This window comes from Lissotriton vulgaris, chromosome 5 (genome assembly GCF_964263255.1).
Source record: "Lissotriton vulgaris chromosome 5, aLisVul1.2, whole genome shotgun sequence".
NCBI lineage: Eukaryota > Metazoa > Chordata > Amphibia > Caudata > Salamandridae > Lissotriton > Lissotriton vulgaris.
In genome coordinates, this window is record NC_141693.1 from 2,007,529,566 (window position 1) to 2,007,555,736 (window position 26,171).

Consider the following 26,171-nt stretch of genomic DNA (forward strand, 5'->3'; position numbering starts at 1 on the left):
CCCATATGTTTCTTGGTTTCCAAGCTCTGGGCAATGTTTCTTCAGCGCTTGGACGCCCATTGGGCAGCAACCGCGCTATATAAATAACGATACAATACAATACAATACAGAGTCAGTTGATCTTGACAATATACTAAGTCATCCAGCCATTCCTTGAACTTCGGGCTCGCCCTCTACCCCAGCGGCAGGCCACTGCACGCTTAGCTAATTTTAATGCAATGGCAAGGGATTTGAGATAGGGTTTGGGATATGTTTAGCCAAACAGCGCTATCAATGGTGTGCACTCTAGAGTAATGGGGGCCATCTGGCACAGGGCATCGAATATTTGGGCCCAGTACTCACTAATTCTGGGACACTCTCAGGCCAAGTGTAAGACGTCAGCCTCAGGGCTGCCACACCTGACACAGCTATCTGTGGTTCTCAAATTAAATCGAAACACTTTAGCGGGTGTGTAATATAGGCGTTGCAAAAATGTGTAATGCGTGACGCGAAGTCTCGAACTGGCAGAGCTCTGTTCCATTTGAAGGCAGCAGCATAACCACTGGTCATCAGTGATCTCATGTCCCAGCTCCTGATGCCATCTAGTGCGAGAAGAACTAGGGGCTTCCGTCTGCTGTGTGCGTATATTGTGATAAAGCAAGGACACCAGGTGTCCTGGTGACGTGGCACCTATCAGTATGTATTAAATAAGTTGTGTGCGCATGAAAAATGTGCATGCAACTGAGAGAGCGCAATTTGAATAAAAAAAATATGTATGAACCATATTCACAAGCATATCGTATAAACGTGGAATCTATAACATGAAGTTAACACTTGTAGCTTAAAGTTAGCAGATGTAACCAATGTAATAGGAAAGGTATCTATTCTATAAAGTGTATTAGAATTAGAAAGGCCGTATACATAGTGGGCTAATATAGAATTGTATAGAAATGCTTAAGAATAGTAGAACGTGCAACACTGAATATACGTGTGTAATCATGAAACAAAGAAACGGCGAAAACATAAAGCGAAGAAATGTGTAGAGAATGTATAGCACGATGTAAGCACGAGAATAAATGTTGCGTTATATGTAGAATGTATTCACTTATAGTCATTGCTTTGCTAAATTCGAGTATATATAAATGTGTGTTAAAGGTTATACTGTGTAGAAAGCTTTTTGTAGGAATGTTAGAAAAGGTTTAGTCATATGTGATTTTAACCTAACTGACCAAGAGTTCGCAGGAGTGTAGTCCGCTGTATGTAATTTAGTGGACTCACAGGAGTCGTGAATAGCCTTAATTTGAATGTGCGAGACAAGAGTCAAAGGTCTTGCTAGATTTAAGGTGACAACGCTGGAAGAAGTTTATGGCCTAAACGTGATAAGAGACGCTTGGAATTTGAGTCTTGTTTAGAAATGACCGTTCACAGGACCAACTAAGGTTACGAATACAGTCGTAAAGAGTAGAGTTCTGCTGAGGTGATAGACTTTTGCTCCGAAAGTGTCAAATGAAATGTCAAATGAAGTCACCAGCAAGAAGACGAAGATGGCGTCTAAGGAGAAGGGTCAACTTAACGGACGATGCGAAGAGATGAAGCCATGGAGAGAGCAAGGAATGACATCATGGAGAAAGTACGTGGTGGGCGTCGAAGGGGCGTTCCACCCATACTGTGATTGTGTATTTAGGGACAGTACCCCGGGGAGAAGATAGCACAGATGGCCTGATAGCAAGTTAGGAGCGAGCGCTGAGAGAGATCAGAGCGCAAGAGAGCAGTAGGCCGAGGACCCTTAGAGAGCGGATGGGTAGGCAGAGAGGGTACTGCTTCTCGACATAAGTTACCATTAGGGGTTAAGAGAGTTTGAACTTCTTTGGAAGTCAAACTGCTGACACCTTTTTAGGTAAGGAACTTGCGAAGTAGGGATGCCACCTAGTACAGAGTAGGGACAGAATTAACTTGTTTATTCTTTTTGTAGATGACGCAACGGGACCACATTGTGATGCTTTAATCTGGAGATTTAGGAATTGACTCTAATTGTATTCTTTTGTATACTTATTGAATTTTATCCTGAGAGGATTGTATATGCAACTTAATTCAGATTTTATATAAAACTTTTAAAACTTCATCAGTTGTCAGTGGTCCTTCAGAGTTGCGTCAGTTTATGGGGTTTATCTAACCTATGCGGGGTTTGTCTTTTACTCAATGACAGAAAATAACCGATCCAAATTGATGAATGAGATTAGTATCTAAGTGATCAAAAAGGGTATCAAAATCTCATTCCCCGCAGTTGGTAGCAGAGGATGGTTTTCTTCTTGAGGAAGACAACCTAGGTCAGGTCTAGATTACCCCAAGGTCCCTAGTCATCGACGACCAGAAGAAGAATCCCTGCCGAAGAAGGTGCTGACGGTGCGTCGAGAGAAAAGCAGCAGAGTCGGTCGAGAGTGAGTATAAGGGTCATGCGTTGTAAGATTGCGGTGTTTTATGTTGTACCTGTGTTGTAATGTCAAGCGGAGTTGAATGCCTGTAGTGTGATTGAGGGAAGGTTGTGAGCGCGCGCAACCGGATAAAATCTTAAGTTCAAGGAGAGCTTAAGTGGTTCGGGTGTATCGAACACCCAGAGTAATTGTTCACCATTGAAAGGGGGTCATGAGGTACCATTGATCGCCCGACAGACCGATGATAGGGGGAGCGTAAGAGTGAGTGAATGAGTAACGGACGCTGGTCGGACGTTTACTGTGTGTAAGTAACCTATCAGTTAAGGCGAGCGTCTGACCGTGTGAGGAAAGACGTCTCGTCAGTTGAGGTGACAATTACAGTTAGACTGTGGCCGTACAGTCAGAGAAAAGTGATCGCTTGGACGGAAGTAGTCATTTTTCAGCGTATGAATGAAAACGCATGCAAGATCGTGAGACGAGTTGAGAAAGGAGGGGAACTGCTGCAGAGGGGACGAGTGACGTCAGCGTAGAGCCGCGCTGAGATTGGTCGGTCAGCATAGAGTCGCGCTGGGATAGGCCGATTAGCGAGAGCCGCGTAGGGATTGGTTGGTTTGTCATCGGGACGTAAACAAGGAAGAGAAAAGGAAAATCGTAGATTATCGAAAATGAAGTGTTTTAAACGGTTAAGGGCGATCTTTAAGAGAGATAGAAGAAACTTGTATGCCGGAGAAGAAGCTCCACCAGAAGGCACACCAGCTTATCACATGGCAGTGAATGTAGGCTTACACTCGATATTATGGATCTCCGAGTGGAATAAGCTAACAGAAGGGAATAAGGAATTGACGTTTCCGAGATACGGGACGTTTAAGCTAGAAGTATTGAATCAACTGAAAGCGGTAATTCTAGCAACGAGACCTCTACCGAGGCAACACAGTTCGAAGCCCTTAGTGCATGGTTTAGAGCAGCACACGAAAAGAGCTTAAAGAGACGCCAGGAAAGAGTGAGGCGATCGGTAAAAGCAGTGCAGGATGCTAAATGGGACGATGAAGCTAAAAAGTGGAGGGTGCAAAAGATAGAAGCAGACAAACTGTTCACAATGCTAGAAGCTACGGGAGAAAAGAAAACTCTAGAAGAAGATGAGGATAGCGAGCCGGATGAGGATTTGATAGAAAGACTGTTAACAGATAGACCACCTCCGTACAACAGAGAAGCCGAAAGGGGACGGAGCTAGATGGGGGGAATATAATTCGCTCCCAGTAACAGAGTGGGATGCCAAGAAAGGTGAGGAAGTACCTCAATCTAGTCCCGTACAGAGAGTAGTAGGAAGATTCGTGGTCCAGAAGGTGCCAGAAACACAGCATGCAAGGTCGTATCAAATGCCCGACGCTTTACAAGTTCCTGTTACCATAGGCCCTATAGTGTCAATCTACAACCCAGAGGGAGTCCAGCAGGAGGAACAGGCACGATGGGACAGGGAAAGGGCAGAGATAGAGGGAAGGAATAATACGATCAATTCCCAGAGGCAGTTGCTAGGACCAATGAGTCGGAGTACCCCACTAGATTCCGCAACGGGTCCCTGGATAGAACAGGGGGGCCAAAGAGGACAGATGGATCTGAGGGGACCGAAACCGAAATCCTATAAGGAATTAAGGGAGTATTTGAGAGAATGGGATGCTGCCGAAGAGACTCAGAATAAAAGATTAGAAACAGGAGCAGAATGGAGTGACCAGGATAACAGGATCCTCTCTCACTGCGGAGCTGGCGAAAGCAGCCCTGAGTGGGAGGGAGGGAGTCAAGGAAGCAGAGGAGATACTTGCCATATTGTCAGTGGCAATAGGCAAATGTGCGACGACAGGAATGCAGGGTGTGGGGGAGTGCCTCGCGTCGTCCTTAGTGAGGGGGAACGAAAGACGCAGGAGTACCGAAATAGTTTCAAGTGCACTCACCATGCCCCGGACAAAAATGTGCGACATTGGAATCACGGGAACATGGAGAGTCGCGAAGCGTCTCGCCATGCATCCGGTGATCACGGACGAAGTCAGGGGAATATGGAGAGTCGCGAAACGTCTCGCCATGCATCCGGTGATCACGAACGAGATCGCGGGAACATGGAGGACCGTGGAGGACCCTTCATTTTATTGAGCGACACCAGACAGCAAGGGATTTGCAGTGATACAGAACAGCACGGAGGATCCTATATTGTATCTAGAGAAACCGAGCCGAAAAGACGGAATGTAGTAATGGGGAATAGATCAATGTTCCACCATACCCCAAGGGAAGATGGAAAAGCTTGGGATCTAGAGAGGTGGGAACAAAGAGATGGAAGAAGAACTCCTCATAACTCACCTGTGCTTAGACGTAGGGCGCATAGTGGAGGTGAGAGGGGTGTAAGTGAACAACCTAGGACTGACGTACTGAGAGCTGAACTAAAAGCAAGACGGCTTGATGTAACGAGTTTAAAATCAGACTTGGATGAGATAATTGACGGCACAGTGGCAATAGAAAGGTTAGAGCTGTACGAACCGGATGAAATACTGTTTTTATCTAAGGATGTTGCTCGGAAAGCAAGGGCAGCTCATGAAAAATTATCTGAATTGGCAGACAAGTATATGATAGACATGTCACGGACTAAAGCTTTACAGGCCAACCATAGGCTAAATTGCACGGATCAGGATCTAGATGAGCGTAGGACGATTGGGCTAAGGGTACACATAAGGGAACTAATCATGTGTATCAGAATATGGAGGGATCTGGATAGATGGGAGGAAAGATGGTCCAAGAGGGGGTCCGTCAGAAGGAGCACACTTGCGAAGTCCCAAGATGGAGAGCTAATGCGAATGGAAGCTTTCCCTTTGCGAGAAATCGCGAACGGAAACTACGTCCATGTGCCCTGGAGTAGGGGGGATTTAGCGGCATTTACTAATTCTTTCCCCAAGTTAAGAGAGAACCCCGTGGAGTGGTACAAGCAGGTAGAGAGGTTCGTGAAGATCTCTAAGGTACTGTGGATCGATTTGAACACCCTGTTTGATATTGTAGTACCCGGAGATTTGTGGACGGCATGCAAGCTTAGTGTCGAATGGCCCGCTTGCGAGCCTCCGAGAGATGCCAGGACGAATGGTCCATCAGATAGAGTCATGGAAAAGTACGAGAGAGTAATAGCATGGTTAAAAGAGAAAGTACCAGTGCAGGACATAGACTGGGTTAAGATAGATCGAACAACTCAGGAACCTAAAGAGACAGTTCACGAGTTTTATGAGAGATTGCTGAAAGCATTCAAACAGTATAGCGGGTTGGATGTCATGGATCCCAAAGACATAGGACAATTTGTGTCGAAGTTTGTTCTAGGATTGAGACCAGACATAAGCCTAATGATTCAACAGCATTTGATTTGTTGGCAGAATAAACCTTTGGATGAGATTCTGAGGTATGCGAGGTACTGTAGCGACGAAATAGACTCAAAAGCAAAGAAACTTAAAGAAAAGCTGATGTTGGTGCAGATGCAATCAGCTGGAAAGGGTGGACAACGGCAACAGGGAACAGGCACACCAGCAAAGAAACAGAATAATCAGAGCAGAGATGAAGAAGAAAGACCGAGACCGAGAATAGATATCGCGACACTGAAAAAGACAACGAGGTGCCATCAGTGTAACGAGGTGGGACATTGGAGACGCGAGTGTCCCTATAATGTCGAGACGGGGGAGTTAGAACAGGAGGAGGATGAGGTTCAACCCAGCATGGTAAAGGGAACAGCAGTCCCGAAGGGAAAGTTTATCAAAGGGGGGAATCAGACTCCTCGAGCGCCGTTCCCTCAACCGCCTCGCATTACAAATGGAGGGAAAACCTATAGACAAATGCCATTGTTCGTAGGAGGAGAAGAATGCTACTACGTTGATCCTCTTACAGGGCAACGAGTGAATAGAGAAGAAGACTGTACTCTAGGAGCGGCCCTGGAAGTAGATCAGAGAGGACCATACGTAGAAGCTGAGGTGGCTGGATGTCCTACGACCTTTTTGGTAGACACGGGGGCCACTCGATCCACCTTGAGATCAGCGGTAGTCCCAGGTTTGCCAATGTCGGGAGAGACGATTCAGGTGGTAGGAGTCGCAAACAGGAGGATGACGAATCCTCTGACAGAACCAGTGTCAGTAAAGATAGGGAATTACAGTGATGAACATCAGTTTGTAATCTGTGATTCTAGCCCTGTGTGTCTGTTAGGAAGAGATCTGTTGTGTAAACTGAATTGCACAATACATTGCACACCTGAAGGAGTAGAAGTGCAGACCAACGATGAGGATGCCGATTTTAAGGTTGCAAACTCGCAGGAATGTGTGGAACTATATCCTACCTTGACAGTGGAGGAGCTTCCACAGGATTTGAGGGAGAAAGTGTCAGCTGAGGTGTGGGATTTCACTGGAGAAGAAATAGGATTGATCAAAGGGGTAGAGCCAGTAAAGATCATGGTAAGACCCAATGCCGAGTATCCGAGAATACCACAATATAAGTTGACACCGGAGACGATTGCAGGAATAAAGCCCGTGATCGAATCCATGATTAAACAGGGAATACTGAAGGAGATCGTGGGAAGTCCATGTAACTCCCCGATTATGGGTTTGCAGAAGCCTAGTGGAAAATACAGAATAGTGCAGGACCTTCGAAAGATTAATAATATCGTTGTTTCATGTTGTCCAGTGGTACCGAATCCATCAGTGATATTGTTTCAGATACCGTTCCAAGCTGAATGGTTCACCGTGATAGACTTATGCCAGGCTTTCTTTTCGATTCCTTTAGATGAGGAGAGCCAGTATTTGTTCGCTTTTAAGCTGGAAAATCGCGTTTTAACATGGTGTTGTATCCCTCAGGGGTATACAGAAAGCCCATCGATTTTTAACCAGCTGCTGAAGAAGAATCTTGAAAGTCTAGTACTGCCCAAGAACTCGGTTCTAGTCCAGTACATAGACGACCTCCTAGTTGCGTCAGAAACTGAGGAAGCTTGCAAGGTAGACACCATCACCTTGTTAAATCACTTGGCCGAGAACGGACACAAGGTGTCTCCAAGTAAATTGCAGTATTGTCTGACCGAAGTGCAATACTTGGGCCACAGGATTGAAAAGGGAAAACGGAAGGTGTCTCCAGACAGAATAGAGGCGATCATGAAAATGAACGCGCCTAAAACACAAAGAGAAGTCAGGATGTTTCTAGGCATGGTCGGTTATTGTCGGCAGTGGATAGCCAACTTTTCACTGAAGGCAAAACCTTTACTACAACTGACGCACAAAGGAGTAAGTGATCCGGTACCATGGGACAAAGATTGTTTGATGGCGTTTTTGCAGCTGAGGGAGGACTTATGTCGTGCCCCGGCTTTAGGAATGCCTGATTACACAAAACCATTCTTACTTTACTGCTGCGAAAGAGAGGGATGCGCTTTAGCAGTTTTGGCCCAGATACACGGAGATGCGCGTAGGCCAGTTGCTTATTTTTCGGCTACATTAGACCCAGTAGCCGCAGCGTTGCCCGGATGTCTCAAATCCGTAGCTGCAACGGGTGTCAGCATTGAACGATGTGAAAGTGTGGTAATGGGACATCAGTTAGTGGTGTACGTACCGCATTCTGTAGAATTGTTAATGACCAGGACTAAGACTCAGCATCTGACGAATAGCAGGCTCACACGCTACGAGCAAGTCATATTGGCTGCCGAGAATGTGACCCTAAAAAGATGCTCCGTCTTGAATCCTGCTACTTTGATGCCACTTCCAAATGATATTGATGATGAAATTTGTACAGATCATGACTGCCTAGATGTGACTGAACTATGCACCAAACCGAGACCAGATATCGTAGATGAGCCATTGACTGACCCAGATGAAATATTCTTTGTTGATGGTTCATGCGTAAGAGACGATATCGGTCAGCTGAGAGCAGCCTATGCAGTTTGTACGATTACCAGAGTTGTGGAAGCCGCCTGCCTGGAAGGAGTACATTCCGCTCAGGTAGCTGAAATTATTGCTTTGACGCGTGCCTGTTTAGCAGGTAACAAAATTCGAGTCACCATATACACCGATAGCCAGTATGGTTTCGGGGTAGTTCACGACTATGGGCAGTTATGGTCTCAAAGAGGTTACATGACCTCCTCGGGTTCTCCAATTAGGAATGGAGAATTCGTGAGATTATTGTTAGAGGCATTGCAAGGTCCGTCAGCCATAGCAGTTGTCAAATGTGCCGCGCACACGAAGAATGTAGATTTTGTGTCGCAAGGCAACCGTTATGCCGACGAGGTAGCACGTTATTGTGCAGAACAAGGTTATTCTCACACTAATGTAGAAGTGGGGGGAATACAGGAAAGAACTGAATTGACAATGTTGTTAGACACTGTAGATACATGGGATGAGCTAAAATGTGTTCAGGAAAATGCACCAGATGATGAGAAAAAGGGCTGGGAGACAGCTGGATGTACAAAAAGTGAAATGAACTTTTGGATTTCTGCAGATGGGAGAGCAGTTTTACCAAATGAACTCGTTAGTCCAATGGCAAGGAAATTGCATAGATCAGCACACATAGGTAGAGATGCCATGGTGAGAGTATTCAGACAAACGTGGTTTAATCCGAAGTTTAGAGTAGCGGCAGAAGCAGTATGTCAGCGTTGTGCGATCTGTCAGCAACTAAACGTAGGAAAGAGAACACCAGTCACACTGAGTCACATTGGGAGGTCTGGGGGGCCTTTCAATAGAATGCAGCTTGATTTCATTGAAATGCCTCAATGCAATAGGCTCAGATACGTTTTAGTGATTGTCTGTATATTTTCTAGATGGGTTGAAGCTTACCCGACACGTAGGTGTGATACACTTACAGTAGCAAAATTGTTGCTTAGAGAGTTGATACCGAGGTTCGGGGTGCCATCCTCTTTGGAATCGGACAGAGGAACTCATTTCAATAGCGAAATAGTGAAGATGCTATGTTCAGCCTTGAGTATTGACCAGAAGCTCCATTGCAGTTATCGACCAGAAGCTTCAGGGATTGTAGAACAAATCAACAGTACAATCAAGTCCAGACTTGCCAAGGTTTGTTCATCGACATCCCTGAATTGGCCTGATGCACTTCCATTGGTTATTATTATTATTATTATTGCATTTATTGAGCGCACAGCTACCCGGAGGTTTCCCGGCGCTTGCCTTGGGAACCCGTCCTGGCTTTTCCCTGTGAGATAGCCCCTACAGGGCATCCCCAAGGTGAAAGCCAGGCATCCCGCCGCAGGGGGGCCGTTGTGGAGATTAAGCAAGCTTAATGCCCAGAGTTGCAGAGTGAGAACCCATGATTAGAGCAGGCACCGAAGCGAGAATTATCGAGTCCGTGGACATTTGAGCTCAAGACCCTGCCGCGTCGGGAATTGAACCCTGGTCCCGGGTCTGACCTCAGCTTCCGGGTCTGCCTGCTCTACACCGTGAGCCACACTTCTCCACTGCGTTCTTATGAGCATACGTAGCACACCAGATAGGAAAACAGGTCTGTCTCCACACGAGGTGCTAATGGGAAGAGCTATGAGATTGCCATCGGTTCCGACTGCAGCGCTATTGAACATCACAGACGATTTGATCTTGGACTACTGCAAGGGACTATCTGATGCCATTAATTCTGTGTCCCTTCAGGTCCAGGCTGCAGAGGTTCCATCAGCACAAGACTTGTGCCATGATCTGTGTCCGGGGGACTGGGTCCTGGTGAAGAAGCACGTCAGGAAGAACTGTCTAGACGTGCGCTGGCGAGGACCGTTCCAAGTCATACTAGTTACGAACACTGCAGTAAAGTGTGGAGGTTTGCCCAACTGGATACACGCTTCATACACCCGAAGAGTGCCAACACCTCTGGAAGAAACAGCTCCTCTCTCGGATGAGAATCCGGCGGAAAGCGGAGAAGCCACAGAGGGGGAAAGCCAAGCTGTAGAGGTGATCGAAGAAGCTGAGCCGGTGTCGGAGCAGGCCGACGATGGTCAGGACACCAGTGGGACCGAAGTCGTCTCAGAAGAAGAGAGTACATGGGAGTTCGAATCAGATAACGAACAAGCTGTGAGTGATCAAGAGACAAGTCCAAGAACAAGGAGCAGGAGGGCAAGGAGTGACGAAGCCAGTTGGCCGGAGAGAAGGAGAAGGCCAGGCTTAAAAGGAAATCAAGAGAGAACCCTTGTCCCGATTTCTGAAGAGTCGGATCAAGAAGAAGAAACTACAGATTCAGGATCTGAGAGTCCAAGAAGATCAAGAAGGGTACGTGTGCCCTGCAGAAGGTACGCCACCCCAGAGTGGACTTATCTAGCAGATGTCTTGGGGACAGAAATCTGGGAGAGTGAAAGAAGTGAAAGTTATCGATCTCGATCCATTTGTGGCAGTGGAGATATGGATGTTGACGCCTGGACTCGAGACTGAGGGGTTACTGACTTTCACACTTCCCATACCCCCTTACCTAAGTCGGATCAAAGATCTAGTGCTAAATCGATTACAGTTTCCGACTTTTGGTCATCAAATACCAGAAGAAGAAGAAAAAGTCATTCGTTTCGAATTATTGGAACATGTTATTAAAGCTGCAGGTACGAGAATAATTGTAGATGCATAAAGACTTTTGTGTTTAAGCTATAAAGAAGAAGATAACCTAGCGCCGAGTGGAAAGAAGAATAAAATTAGGGATTACATTTAGAAGACGGAGAAGGGTTAGGGTTGTCTGTTGTTGAAGAGAAAAAGACATTGTTGTGAAAAGAGACTTTGTTGATTAAGAGCACTTTACAGACTGAGAAAGCAAACGAAGCAAAACAAAGACTCGAAAAGGAACTTTTCTTCGAAAAAGAAAGAGCTACGCTGTTTTGATAACATGGAGAATGGCAACCCAAACCGAAAAGCCAAATGCATAATAGGTACACTAATAGCGGTAGTAATTTTTCTTATTATTACAGTAGTTACCACATCATACATGGTAGGACATGCAAGTGAAAGAGAGACAACAGATGTAAAGCCTGTAACGACTTTGAAACCTGCTCTTGTTGAGAAGAAGGAGGAGAGCAATGTCATCCGTGAAAAGGCGTTACTGGCAAATGAAGCTCGTAGGTTACACGTAGACGAGTCACAGGGAAATTTTAGGTCAAATGCATATGCCAAGCTATTGTACGAATATATTGATGCCATGGAGGCCAAAGAATGCTATGTATGTATGCAATTGCCGGCTTCCGTAGACGAAGGCATCAGATATCATCATCTCCCACTGACTTATGGATTAACATGTAGTTTATTGCTCAGTATATTTTATGGTAGAGAAGGATTTGAGTACTACTTTTCAAATTATGATTCGGTACTGCCTGAAGTCCCGAATTATAAGCAAATGAATAAGTGGGACTATTACAAAAAGGAAGACAGATTAGCCAAGTTCTTTCTTCCTTGGGATACACTAGATACTTCATATGCACGCAGAAATAATCTGACTTGCAAAGTGTCAGAGGTAGAGAAAAAGTTCATAGGACAAGTAGACGACAGATACAGAAGGCAGAAGATTCTGAAAATGTCAGGACAATGGAAAACAGATTGGACCGAAGAAGAAAAAGCACACAAAAAGAAGGGTAGCAATGGTCCAATAGCTTTGGATAGAACGCAGAAAGGAAAGTTATGTTTAACTCGAAGCAAGACGTATTATGAGAGTGTATTTGTAGGTGAAGTAAATTGCGAACATGCTTTTCGTTTAGAGTACTATACGAAGGATTTCATGAAAGGGATGCAAGCTATTCCTAATGTATATTTTGTATGTGGAAGAAATGCCTATGTAAAACTGCCTGACAATTGGTATGGTTCGTGTTACTTGGCAATTGTCTTCCCCAAAATATATCATGCAAAGGATTTAGCGATCATAGAAGGAAAGGCTTCGACAAGAGCGAAAAGGGAAATAGGAGATGCTGAAGTGGTTGGAGACATTTTTGGAGCAATGTTTCCTATGTTAGGTTTAATACTTAACGATGTTAAGATCAGGAGACTAGCTACAGTTGTAGATAGATTATCTGCAAGTACTGCAAGGTCTTTAATGCTAGTAGAAGGAGAGATGCAGTCGATTAGAGCAATGGTTCTTCAGAATCGACTTGCTTTAGATGTACTGCTAGCAAAAGAGGGCGGAGTCTGCAAGGCTTTGAAGGTCCAAGAATGTTGTACTTACATTCCAGACAATTCAAAACCACTTGAGAAAGTCATACAAAACATTACGGAGATACATAGAGAAATTGAAGATTTATCAAAAACAAATGTTTGGGAGAAAGTAGGTCATGGAGTAGGAAAGGTTGGAAGTTGGTTTGCCAACCTTGGTAAAAGCATTGTGTGGTACATACTAAAACCTGTATTAATAGTATTGATTTGCATAATCACATTATTAGGGTTAGTTAAATTGTATAAATGGTATAGGTCGAACCGGTTACAAAGGTCCATGAGAGAGCAAGAAAGGAGATTAGCTGCTTTGCAAGATCAACAGTACAAAAGCTTAAGAGCACTCGAAACGATAAGAAGAGGGAACGTTGTAACTAGTTCTGTGTAAGGTGTTATTCAAATTGCATTTAGTGATGACTCCTAGAAGTCATCAAAGGGGGGAACTGAGAGAGCGCAATTTGAATAAAAAAAATATGTATGAACCATATTCACAAGCATATCGTATAAACGTGGAATCTATAACATGAAGTTAACACTTGTAGCTTAAAGTTAGCAGATGTAACCAATGTAAAGGAAAGGTATCTATTCTATAAAGTGTATTAGAATTAGAAAGGCCGTATACATAGTGGGCTAATATAGAATTGTATAGAAATGCTTAAGAATAGTAGAACGTGCAACACTGAATATACGTGTGTAATCATGAAACAAAGAAACGGCGAAAACATAAAGCGAAGAAATGTGTAGAGAATGTATAGTACGATGTAAGCACGAGAATAAATGCTGCGTTATATGTAGAATGTATTCACTTATAGTCATTGCTTTGCTAAATTCGAGTATATATAAATGTGTGTTAAAGGTTATACTGTGTAGAAAGCTTTTTGTAGGAATGTTAGAAAAGGTTTAGTCATATGTGATTTTAACCTAACTGACCAAGAGTTCGCAGGAGTGTAGTCCGCTGTATGTAATTTAGTGGACTCACAGGAGTCGTGAATAGCCTTAATTTGAATGTGCGAGACAAGAGTCAAAGGTCTTGCTAGATTTAAGGTGACAACGCTGGAAGAAGTTTATGGCCTAAACGTGATAAGAGACGCTTGGAATTTGAGTCTTGTTTAGAAATGACCGTTCACAGGACCAACTAAGGTTACGAATACAGTCGTAAAGAGTAGAGTTCTGCTGAGGTGATAGACTTTTGCTCCGAAAGTGTCAAATGAAATGTCAAATGAAGTCACCAGCAAGAAGACGAAGATGGCGTCTAAGGAGAAGGGTCAACTTAACGGACGATGCGAAGAGATGAAGCCATGGAGAGAGCAAGGAATGACATCATGGAGAAAGTACGTGGTGGGCGTCGAAGGGGCGTTCCACCCATACTGTGATTGTGTATTTAGGGACAGTACCCCGGGGAGAAGATAGCACAGATGGCCTGATAGCAAGTTAGGAGCGAGCGCTGAGAGAGATCAGAGCGCAAGAGAGCAGTAGGCCGAGGACCCTTAGAGAGCGGATGGGTAGGCAGAGAGGGTACTGCTTCTCGACATAAGTTACCATTAGGGGTTAAGAGAGTTTGAACTTCTTTGGAAGTCAAACTGCTGACACCTTTTTAGGTAAGGAACTTGCGAAGTAGGGATGCCACCTAGTACAGAGTAGGGACAGAATTAACTTGTTTATTCTTTTTGTAGATGACGCAACGGGACCACATTGTGATGCTTTAATCTGGAGATTTAGGAATTGACTCTAATTGTATTCTTTTGTATACTTATTGAATCTTATCCTGAGAGGATTGTATATGCAACTTAATTCAGATTTTATATAAAACTTTTAAAACTTCATCAGTTGTCAGTGGTCCTTCAGAGTTGCGTCAGTTTATGGGGTTTATCTAACCTATGCGGGGTTTGTCTTTTACTCAATGACAGAAAATAACCGATCCAAATTGATGAATGAGATTAGTATCTAAGTGATCAAAAAGGGTATCAAAATCTCATTCCCCGCACATCCCAAGGACAGGCACTCCGGAGTGGATCAAAAAATGATTCCAATATTCTTAGAAGAAGTTGTTTATTGTCGTTATCATAAATGGATTATTTGTGATATTATCATCATATCAACAAAATTCAACATGTGATCATTAAATGAAGACTCCGATGCATTTCGGGCGGGGCGCCTACACCCTGGCCGAATCTTCGCCGCCCGGCGCTTTCACCATGAATTCTCCTTGACAAAGGGCACCCCGCCCGAAATGCACGGATGAGCGACATGTGCGGGGGATAGGAGGGTGAGAGAAACAGTGAGTATAACATTTGGCCTTGGAGAGTCAGAATGTGACGCCATGCGTCTGCTGTGCATGTGATTGTGGTAGGCAGGGCTTTAAGTGGGAAATAAAAACTGGGGGTGCTCTAAAAGGGGCAGGGCAAACCTTAAAGGGGTGTGGCCATCTAAGTAGGGGCTGGTCTAAATCTGCCCCCCCTCGTGTGTCGCAGCCTGGGCTGAGACAGTTTCCATGGCGCACACAGAGCCGCCTCCGAGTACTTCACAGTTCTTTAAAAGATCCTGTGCATGTTAATGATTCTTTGTCGTTGTTTCACCCCTTCTTACATCAATTGCACAGGTCAGCAACAGGATATGCATTTAGAGGTCGGAAGGGGCAAAGACTGCTAATGGTAAAAAAAGAGCAGTGTAAAACCAAATGAGCTTCTGTGCCAGAAATCGAAGACTGCAAATTCAATCCCTAAAATTAATTATGCACCACTGAGCGCCAAAACATATTTGTTGCAAAGTACCTACACCCATGAAAGGGACTGCCAGTAAATGGGCAGGCCTGAGCACTTCAAGGTTAATCACTTAGGAACAAATATGCTTTAAGTTACTCCTTAAATTGATTAACAACTATTAGGAGGAATTATACTTCATTATTTTGCACCTAAAGCTAGCAAAGACTCGCATTCTTTTCTTTGGCACAGCAACATCTTTTAAAGTTGCTGCCGAGTGGGAGAAAAATGATCTGTGACCTGTGTATGAATCCTGAACCCTAGCCTAAATACCATAGTGGGTGAGGCTGTAACCTCATTGCAGCAGCAACGTGTATCTAATCAGGGACTTTGCAACACCTGTTAGTGATCGTTTGTGTATTTTTATTTTAAGCTATTACATTGTTGGGGCTAATTATGACTCGGGAGAGTGATTATTTCATTTTCTCCGTTCTCACTCTTTCACTTGCAGGTTTCATGGCCCCAGAAAATGAAAAATCTTGGAATTCCCTCTCGACCCTCCTACCTGAGGTAGTCTCTCTGTCCCTTCCGCAACCACCATCTTTTGATGGTGCTTCAAAGCGGGAGAGAGATGACCTCGGATTGATTCTTGAACCCCAGGCTGACCCCTTGATTGTGTGAGGCTCCACCCATTTACTGGCAGTCCCTTTCATGGGTTTGTGTGAGGCTCCACCCATTTACTGGCAGTCCCTTTCATGGGTTTGTGTGAGGCTCCACCTTGATACCTTTATGTATGTGTGTAACAATAGTCGAGGAAAAATAGAAAAAGAAAACGGACTACCTCTGCCTGGCCGAAAATAGAGCCCGATAGAGACCCGTTTCGAGGGCCCCTAAAAATAACTGCCGGTGCTCAGACCCGGACAGACCCGGCCCACTTAAAGCCCTGGTGGTAGGTTCAATGTCGCATGTGCGGGGAGATGCATTCAACACGCCATTGGATGGAACCAATAGTACGCATAGTGAGCCTGTGCGCATACATAATAAAGCTGACATTTTGCAGATCGAAACCTCCCTGAGCATATGGCCCAATGAGTACCTTCCATTTCAATCAAGGTTGTTTGCCCCCCCCCCATATCAGCTGTGTTATTTCAGACTGAAGTGTTTGGAAGAAGTGTCACCCGGGATGGTATGGAATATGTAAAAAAAGCTATAGTATTTGCAGCAATACCACCATTTTAATCAACACCGCACGTCCTGCGAGGGTCAATGGTAGGGAAATCCACCGGTGACATTTTCTGTGATCCGATGTATCGCTGTCCCATAATTGAGGCACATCAACTCGTCCCTGTCTCTAGTTATTACCACCACTAGTTAGCGTAGGTCCGATTCACACCGCTCCAGCGGAAAGTCCAGGGAAACACAAGGTTGCAGTGGTCAAGGGCAGTATTTGAGACTTCCCTCAATTTATATGTATCCCAGGCAGTTTACCAAACACTGTGAATTCTCTCAACAGTGGGTTTGAGTTATCCTGTGGATGCCTCACGTACAGCGTTAAATCATCCGCACATAAGGATATGAGGATTTGTCGCAGGTTACATCTGAGCGCCCTGTCTTGGTGGTGCTGCCTCAATTTTGACGCCAATGGTTCGATGGCTAGCGTGAAGAGTAGGGGTGAGAGGGGGCACCCCTGCCTCATGCCCCGGGTTATGGGAAACGCGTCAGACAAATGACCATTCATTTACACTTTCGCTGTTGGCTGTTGATATAGCAGTCGTATCCAGGACAGGAATAAGGCCGGAAACCCCATGCCCTGCAGTACCCCATAGAGATTGGATTAAATCAAATGCTTTAGTGGCATCCAGGAAGACTGCTGCCAGCGGCAGCTCCAATGCCACATTCTCTAATACAGAAATGAGGGTATGAAGATTATGTGTGGTCGCTCTGCCAGGTACAAATCCTGCCTGATCTGGGAGCACTAACTTTTCCATTAACAAGGCTAGCCTATTCGCAATAACCTTTGCCAGTATTTTGGTGTCGCAATTAATTAGGGATAGCGGTCTGTAAGAATCACAGTGTATTGGTGACTTTCCGGGTTTAAGTAACGACGTGATTAACGCCTCTCTCATAGATGGGGGTAGTTTGCCAGCTTTGAGCGATTCCTCATTCAGGGTTAGATGTAGGTAATTTAAATTTACAGATTCGAAAATACCGAATTTTGCTGATTCGATATTTTCGAATCGGTAAATGCTATGTGGGTAATTAATCGGTAAAAAATACTGAATCGGTAATTACCGATTCGCTATTTGCCATTCATTCCTATGGGCCTGGAGGCCCATAGGAATGAATGTCAATTACCGAATTGGTAAATACTGATTCGGTAAAATTATGAAAAAGTCAAGGGTGGCAGGGTGGCACTTTGACACCCTGTTGCACCCCTGATTTGTTCTTGTGTGCACATGTGGCACACATACATGCCCTAAGGGCATGTACGTCTGTCACATGGCACAGGTGTAAATGCACATATTTGCATTTACATAGGAATTCGTTATTTACCACCAACTAAAAGTTGGTGGTGAATAACGAATCCTTTAAGCCCAAAAGCACTGTTTGAAGTGCTTCCTACATTTCATTTACCGATTCGGTAAATACCGAATCGGTAAATGATGATTCGGTAAATACCGAATCAGTAAATACCGATTTGTTATTTGCCGAATCGGTAAATATGCCCCCTACATAGGAAAAGTCTATTACCGGTCGGTAACGGCCGATTTCGGCCATTACCGACCGGTAATAGGCCACCTACATCTGGCCCATAGTTCCTTTACTATCGGCGCCATTAGATCAATGCAATTTTTATAGAATTCGGATGGTAACCCATCGAGGCCTGGGGTCTTCCCAGATTGCAATTGCATAATGGCCTCCCGTATTTTATCTAGTTCGAAAGGAGCACAGAGGAAATTCCCTTTGCGAACTGCCGAGCCAGCAAAGGGTAACATCACCAAGGAAGATGTCTACTTCAAAATGATTCCTATGTTGTGAGGTGTAAAGTGCTGAATAGTGCGCAGTAAATGTAGCTAGTATGTCAGTAGTGTCACGTTGCAGTGTCTCCCCTGGCCCAATACACTACAGGAGAAGCATGGACGTCGTATGATTTCAGCAAGTGTCTTCCCAGGCCGTTCTCCCTCCCCATTTCTCCGCGCCACCCAGTATTTCCCCTGGAATTTCGTTTCCTGATCTGCGGATTCCATATATTCAGTAAGTTTCTCTCGAAACGCATGCTGCATATCCTCATCCCCACCCAGCCTCAGTTTTGCCTCAAGGTCTTTAAGTTCTGTTTCTAGTCGTCTGATCGCATTCTGTATGTCCCTTAACATGCCTGAGCCCTTGGAGATACAGAAACCTCGTACTGTCACTTTAAAGGCTTCCCAAATTGTTTCTACAGCACCTACGGAATCTTTGTTCCTATTGAAAAAGTCTTGGATCTCATCCTCCAATTCGCTGTCAAATACCATCTCCAGAAGCGCTAAGGGTTGCAGTCTCCAGGCGCGATGTGGTTTGTTATATCCTGATGGGGCCAGTGTGAGGTAGACTGGAGAATGGTCTGAGTATATTCTAGCTAGGTGTGTGTCTTCTTGCGTAAGGGGACCCAATCCTCGAGACAATAAACAATAATCTAATTGTGCCCAAGAGGCAGCGTGCTCCGTAAAGTGGATACCCTCCCACCCTTTTGGATGAATGTGTCGCCAGCCGTCTAATAATCCCATCTCTACTTTAATGCCCTGCAGAACATGGTTTGATCTGTTGTAATGATGTGGTGCTGGGTTTGATCTGTCTTCCGCTGGGTTAATAGCTACATTGAAGTCCCCACTCCATAATATATGCATGGAACCTATGTCAATTATTTTTCCCCAGAGCACAGTGAAAAAATCAGGAGTGTCTACATTTGGGCCATAACAGCTCACCAGGGTGACTGAGACCCTACCTAACCACCCCCACACAATAGTGTATCTCCCATTACAATCAAACAGGGTACCCGCTAAAGCAAACGGCGTCTGTTTTTTGATAAGTATCGCCGTGCCTCTAGCATAGGATTAGTACGAGAAGAAGAGCTGATGATCAGCCCATTTCGTAGCAAATGTAGAGGGGTGTAATGGGTGAACACGTGTTTCCTGGATTAGCGCGATATGTACATGATGTCTATCTAGGTATGCCAAAAGCTGAGGGCGCTTACGTGGATCCCCAAGACCCCGTACATTTCATGTGACTATCTGTTTATTCTGGTGTGTCATCAAATCATTTAAACTACGAAAGAGTAACTGTGGGTCTACTGGAAACAATATATCTAAGTAGTCTATGTGTGTCTCAATTCATAGTGTCCAGCATGTAAACTAACAAGGCATACAACAGGATACTTCACAATGTGGAAGAATATCCATCAGTTACTCGAACTGTACCGCCCTTTCCATCATTTGGACCACTTCACAGAGTGGGGAGTCCATGTTGTTGCCACTTGACCAGAGATGGGTAGTGAAATGACTAACCCAGTGTGTGTTGGGACTCGGGAGGTTAACAGCTGGTGTGTGTTGGCAACTGAAAGCAGTGCATGAGGAAAAGTGAATGAAAAAAAAGTGCTCTTTAAAATTGGAGAGTGAACGCAAACGACACTTTATTCAATAGCCGTCCACTTCCAATCTTTAAAAGCAATGTGAGTGCAAAGAATCAGTAGGTTTAACAAATAGCTACTGACTAGATGTTTCAGGTCGACATGTTTCTGCAGATTTTATGATCCATTCAGGTATCTACTGCTTCATCAGGACCACTATTGACTTTGCTACTGCTTTATAGTACATAACAAGGACAAAATAAATGATAAAGGTATCACCTGCTCAGTCCTTCCAGTCGTCCTGTGTAGAGGAGATGTTTCCAGGCGTTGGAGACACCAAGACATAGACAAAGACACAACATAAACAGACAAAGAAATCAAGATAACAGTACTATCATTAGTTAAGTTATCGTGCATGTGAGCCAGTCTATTGATAATGGCTCATTACTGTTAATTCAGCTGTGCCCATCTCAAAAATGATGGGAAAACCTCTAGCTCACCTTGAATGCAAGAGGAACATGCATCTCCTCACCTGGCTACAGCTCAGGATTATGGGGCACCGCTCTGTATTTCAGAAAGATATATGCAAAAATGTGATGATTACCTAAGCGACGGCTGAACAGTGTTAAACAAGTGTAAAATAGATTCTTCCTTCCAGGTCTAAAATCACGATTAGAACTATTCATATGTAGAATACAGCAAGATAGTTATGAGAAAATGCTGTAGGTAGTAAGAGTAATTTATCCTGTCGGGTACCTCGTCATTGTCTGCTCATAATGGAAGCTGACTAGCCTCAGAACATCTAAGCTTCGTCAGTGCAATTTGATGTTATCATTATCATAGGCTAGGGGCGTTATTGTAAAAGGGGGCTGAATTCGTTTTTGCAACAGCTATTTGGTAGATCCCCTTCATTTGAAAAAAAAAACGTAATCCGTTGGTTCTGTATTTTAGGACGAGCTGGTTCGAGCAGCGATTCACAGCGAAGACGAGGTACCCAACAGGATAAATTACTCTTACTACTTACAGTATTTTCTAATAACTATCTTGCTGTATTCTACTGATGGATGTTCTTCCACATTGTGAAGTATCCTGTTGTATGCCTTGTTAGTATACATGCTGGACACTATGAATTGAGACACACATAGACTACTTAGATATATTGTTTCCAGTAGACCCACAGTTACTCTTTCGTAGTTTATATGTTCTGTTAAGGGGGCTGTAACTGTGCCTAGGTTTTTAAATATTCCCTTGGACCCTCCTCCCACCCGTTAGCTGTTGTTGTGTCATCAAATCAGCCATGAGTACTTGAAGTGCATATCAAGAGGTGATTTGTCTCCTGAACTGTATGTGCCATTATCATTAAATTACCATGTGTCTGTTTGTCATAATTCAATATAGCGATGAACAATAAACATATCTGAAAGCCCTCCACATGCCCGCCCCCTACCCTCCCACAACGGCACCTGAATTGTAATGGAATGACAGTTCCCTCCCAAACCCCAACATTTTCCCAACTGATCCATACAGTCAACCCAGGCCAGCTTGAACTAGAGACGTATGGGGAATCACCCATAGCGGGGAAACCGCTGGTGCATCACAGTTACCTCCCCACTCCCAACATACACACCCAGCTGCGATAGCAGCAGATGAGACCCCGGAAGTGGTAGCAGGAAGGCGCTCGCCTCTACGCCGTGGAGAAAAGGGACCATTGTCCAAATCTTACCGGTAACCCATTATATGTTCGGTACTCTCCTTAGGAGCATTAGATGCACTTATCCAGTGACTCTCAGCTGACCACGTGTCAAGGCTCCCGCCGATGTAGGAAGTCGCCACTCCACAGCAAAGCTTAGGTGAAGGAGGGTCTGTAGAGGGATAGTACTATTCATATTGGACTATTAGCACCAGAAAGTGACAAGCCTTTCACCCCCCTCCTCATTAAGAATCGTCCCCCAGCTCTGGAGAGTGGGACAGAGAGGACTGATCAGCAGAGTTCTGTCGAGGTGAGCGTCTGCTAACATTTTTAAGGAATTCTTCTACTTGATGAGGATTCATAAATATCTTCTGTTTACCTTGGTGTGTGATCCTGAGGTGTGCCGGGTATAGGAGTGCAAAATCGATTGGCACCTTACGGAGCTGCTGCTTCACATGGAGGAATTTGCAGCGTGCTTCTTGCACAGCCACTGTGAAGTCAGGATACATTGTGAAGTTCATACCTTCATATGACAGCGACTTTCTTTCACGTGCTAGGCGAAGTGTGGTGTCCCGGAAGTTAAGGATCAGGGGAATGATAGGGCGGGGAGCGCTGCCTGGAGTCGGGCGAGGTCCAAGAGACCGATGAGCTCTCTCCACTGTCAGATGCGGGGAGAAGGCGGCTTCTCCAAAGGTGTCTGGTAAGAGTCACTCTATATAGTCCTCCATACGGCCCGTATTTGTGGTTTCCGAAATGCCAAGAACTTGAATGTTGTTTCTTCAACTCCTAGCTTCAAGGTCCTCATTCTTAGAGGCTAATACTTTCAGGATTTTGTCCATTTGTGTCATTTGTTTTTGCATTTGGGCCGCAGCGTCTTCCGAGTCTGAGATTCGCTGTTCTGCTTCTTTGATCTGTTCATCGTGCTTGTCCACTTTCAGTACCAGGAAGTCTAGGCAACTAATCATAGTGTGCATTTTGGCTCTGTTGCATCGCCAGGAGTAATGTTTTGACCTCATCGTCCGGGGTAGATGATTGTGCTTGAGATGGGTCTTCCATACTTTCTGCTTGCTCCTCAGCGTTTGAGCGAGTGACTGCCTTTTTCACCTTGAACACCAGTTTAGACTGTCATCCCTCTGGCTTCCCCATTTCGGTGTTTTGAGATAAAAGGCACCCTACGTCCGGATACACTGTTTAGATGACATCTGGGGTATAGGGTGCAATGACTAGTAGTAAGTTCATCCAAGTTTGTGCAGGTGAAAGGCTCTTCCCAGGTCCGGCGGCTTGCCCAATTAGTGATAGGTAGTCCAACCAGCACCCTGAGTCACCAGGAAAGAGATTCGCAGATGTGGCAGCTCAATGCAAACTGGGGCCGAGCCCCAGGGACACGGAGAATGATTAGTAGGGGCCCTTTCGGGAAAGAAGTGCTGTCTAGGAACATGGCTTCAGTCGCAGCAGCCGCCCGCGTAGCAGTGTTGAGGTTGGGCCTTGTGTCAGGGTGTGCAGCCTCCCCTCTTATCTTGGTAGAGCGCAATGACCTGCCGCATACAATATTTATAGTCCCTGGGGGCACACTGTCTCAGGGACCCTTAACTAGTACAAAATGGGATGTTGGCGAGAGTCCCCCGCCGCAGTTCCTCATCGGCCTATGTGAGCCCCCTTTGGATGCTGGCTATGTTGTGTTCTCCCGATCCTGTACGATGTAGCCGGGAGCCGCGCTTCCAGTCCTGCGGGCCCTGTGATGAGAGCACCAGTAAAGTCCTAGTGCAGAGGTGCGGCCACCTCATCCATTTGCTTCAGATATCCGTGGTGCGCACCCATGTCCCTCCAAAAGATGTCTGCCGCCTCACCAGCCGTGTCTGTCTGCCACGCAGCTGCCGGCGTGTTATGGCACCCTATGGGAGAGGGCCTCCCGCTACTCTGCTTGTCTTTCATTGAGGGTAGGCACTGGCTTCCAGTGGGACCACTGCCCTGTGACTCCTCGGGGACTGGGAGCACGCACATCAGCAATACGCGCGGTGAGTTCCCTGGAGTGTCCTGTCAACAAAATTGAATTGAAATTGAAAATTCCATTTATATAGCGCATAACCACCCGAAGGCCTCGCAGCGCTAGGGACTGAATTCTGTGTGCGACTGCAGGGAAAGATTAATGCGCTTTTGAGAACAGATGGGTTTTCAATTCTCTCCTAAATGACATCAGGTTGCTGTTTTTCCTGAGGGACAGGGGTAGGGAGTTCCATGCCTTCGCCGCTGAATAGGTGAAAGAGCGGCCGCCCCATCGGGCTCTCTTGATTTTTACTTTGGTTGCCAGGTGCAGTGAAGCTGAACGTAGGGTTCTAAGCGGCACATACGGCGGTATTAGAGGGTACAGTACTGCCGGGCCAGTTTGATGAAGGGATTTGTGCAGGATGCACATGGCCTTGAATAGTGATCTTGAGGCTACTGGAAGCCAGTGAAGCTCCTTTAGGGCGGTTCTCGCTGACTGCCAGCGAGGGATATTAAACAGTAGGCGGGCGGCGCAGTTTTGAGTGACCTGAAGTTTTTTTGTCACTGTTGCCGGGGCCCCAAGGTATAAAACATTTCCGTAGTCCAGGCGGGAGAGAATCAGGGCCTGGACCATGACCCTCCTCGCCTGGAATGGGAGCAGAGGGAGCACTTTCCGGAGCATTTTCATTAGCCCTATGCATACCGAGGCAGTGATAGTAGCTTGGGACGAGAAGTCTAGCGCTCTGTCCAACCAGACTCCCAGACTCTTTATCTGCTCTTTAGGAGGGGGGGGGAGTACCGAGACACAGAGGCCAATCATCCAGGAAAGAGGTAGGGGAGGAATTACCAAGCACCATGATCTCGGTCTTCTCCCCATTGAGCTTGAGGTGGGAGAGTTGCATCCACCCAGCTACAGCCTCCAGACATGGACCCAAGGTGTTCGACGAACCCCCCTCGTGGTCCAAAGAGACCACGAGTTGAGTGTCGTCAGCGTAGGTGACAATCCGCACACCAAAGGGGAGAACGATCTTCTCCAGAGGCTGCATATAAACATTAAACAGCGTGGGGCTCAGGGAGGAGCCCTGAGGAACCCCACAGCTGAGAAGATGTTTTGATGATGTCACCTCGCCCTCAAATACCTGGAAGAAGCGTTCCTCCAGAAAGGAGGTCAGCCACAACAGGGCCGCGCCCAACACTCCCAAGCCACTCAAGCGATGTAATAATGTGGCATGGTTCACAGTGTCGAACGCGGCACTGAGGTCCAAGAGTATGATGGCTGTTTTACCACCTTGGTCCATTATGGCTCTCGCTGCCTCCGTGACCGCTAAAAGAGCGGTCTCAGTGCCATGTTGTGGGCGAAACCCTGTTTGGGAGACCTGAAGCAATTTGTTGGATTCCAAATATTCCCCTAATGCTTTGTTGATATGCCTCTCCAGCAACTTACTCATCCATGGAAGCAGCGAGATAGGGCGAAAATTGGATAGATTGTTAGGATCCAAATTCGGTTTTTTTAACAGGGCCCTTACCATTGCACACTTCCAGGCGGCTGGTACAGAGTTGGAGGTAATGGAGGTATTAAGAGCCTCCAGCAAACAGGGGCGGATGGTGTCCATTGCTTTCACTAAGGTCTGGGGTGGAGCAGGGTCATTTGGGGATCCTGAAGTAACCTTCCGAGCAAGAGAATCTAAAATATTAGGGTCCAGGAGTGGAAAGGTAGCCAAGGAGCAGGATGGGGGCAAATCTGAATCTGAGGTGGGCAGTGGATTAGTGCCCCCATCATTTGCTGCTAATTGGGAATAGATGGCCTGAATCTTCTGTGAGAAGAAAGTGGCAAGATCCTCACAGCGGGCCTGCGCCCCCTCTGATATAGGTCTCTCAACAGGAAGAGATATCAGAGATTTAGCGATCTTAAAAATTTCCCTCGGTGAATTAGCTGCCATATTAATTTTATTTTCATAAAACTTGGCTTGAGCAAGTTTTATCTCCCTCTTGTAGTGCATTATAACTGCCCTGTACTCCAATTTTTTAGATTGAGAGCGGTCTTTCCTCCAGGCTCTCTCCGCTTTCCGGCACGTTTGTTTCAGGGCCCTAAGGGCGAGAGAGTACCAGGGAGCGACTTTGGGCCTTCTGATTGTTTGCAGGGAGCGTTTTGGAAGGACTCGATCTAGAGAGTTGGAGATCCAGTTATGAAAATTATGGACTGCTAGGTCAGGATTCTCCGTTTTTTGGGGCAGTTGTTCGGAGAGGGCCTGTTCCCAGGTGTACGGGCAATGTGATGGTTATTTAATTATAAAAAGGGCTGGCAGGACTTTGCAGCACTACACCAGCTTTGGGCCAGAGATGTATCCACTATTGTTCGTCTGAGAGTCCTGCGCATTAGGTTTGCACAGCGTATGTGCTGCTGTCAGTTTCCTTCGCTTGATGTCTGTGCGCTCACCCACCTTCGGCGGCCGTGCTCCACTGGCCGGTTTATCTGCCTCCCTGGTGTGTAGGTACAGGTGCGGGATGGCCCCTGGTAATCCGAGTCTTCGCTAGGGCTGCAGAGTTTTTAGCGCCAGCCCGCGCTCCAGAGTCACGGCCTAGAACCTTGTGTGAAGCTGGGAGCTCGTGTAGTAGTGCCCGCCTCTCTCA

General features: G+C 45.7%; 1 protein-coding gene across 1 annotated transcript in view; it reads left to right on the top strand.

Moving 5' to 3' along the window:
- Positions 1-4,020: 4,020 nt before the first annotated feature.
- Positions 4,021-26,171, top strand: part of LOC147718003 (uncharacterized) — a 124,594-nt gene continuing 102,443 nt past the window's right edge. Inside the window, exons 1-2 of the mRNA XM_086919899.1 lie at positions 4,021-4,406; positions 4,466-5,981. Of these exons, the coding sequence (XP_086776025.1) occupies positions 4,269-4,406; positions 4,466-5,981 (1,654 nt within the window). The 5' untranslated portion in view covers positions 4,021-4,268. The remainder of the gene's footprint in view (positions 4,407-4,465; positions 5,982-26,171) is intronic.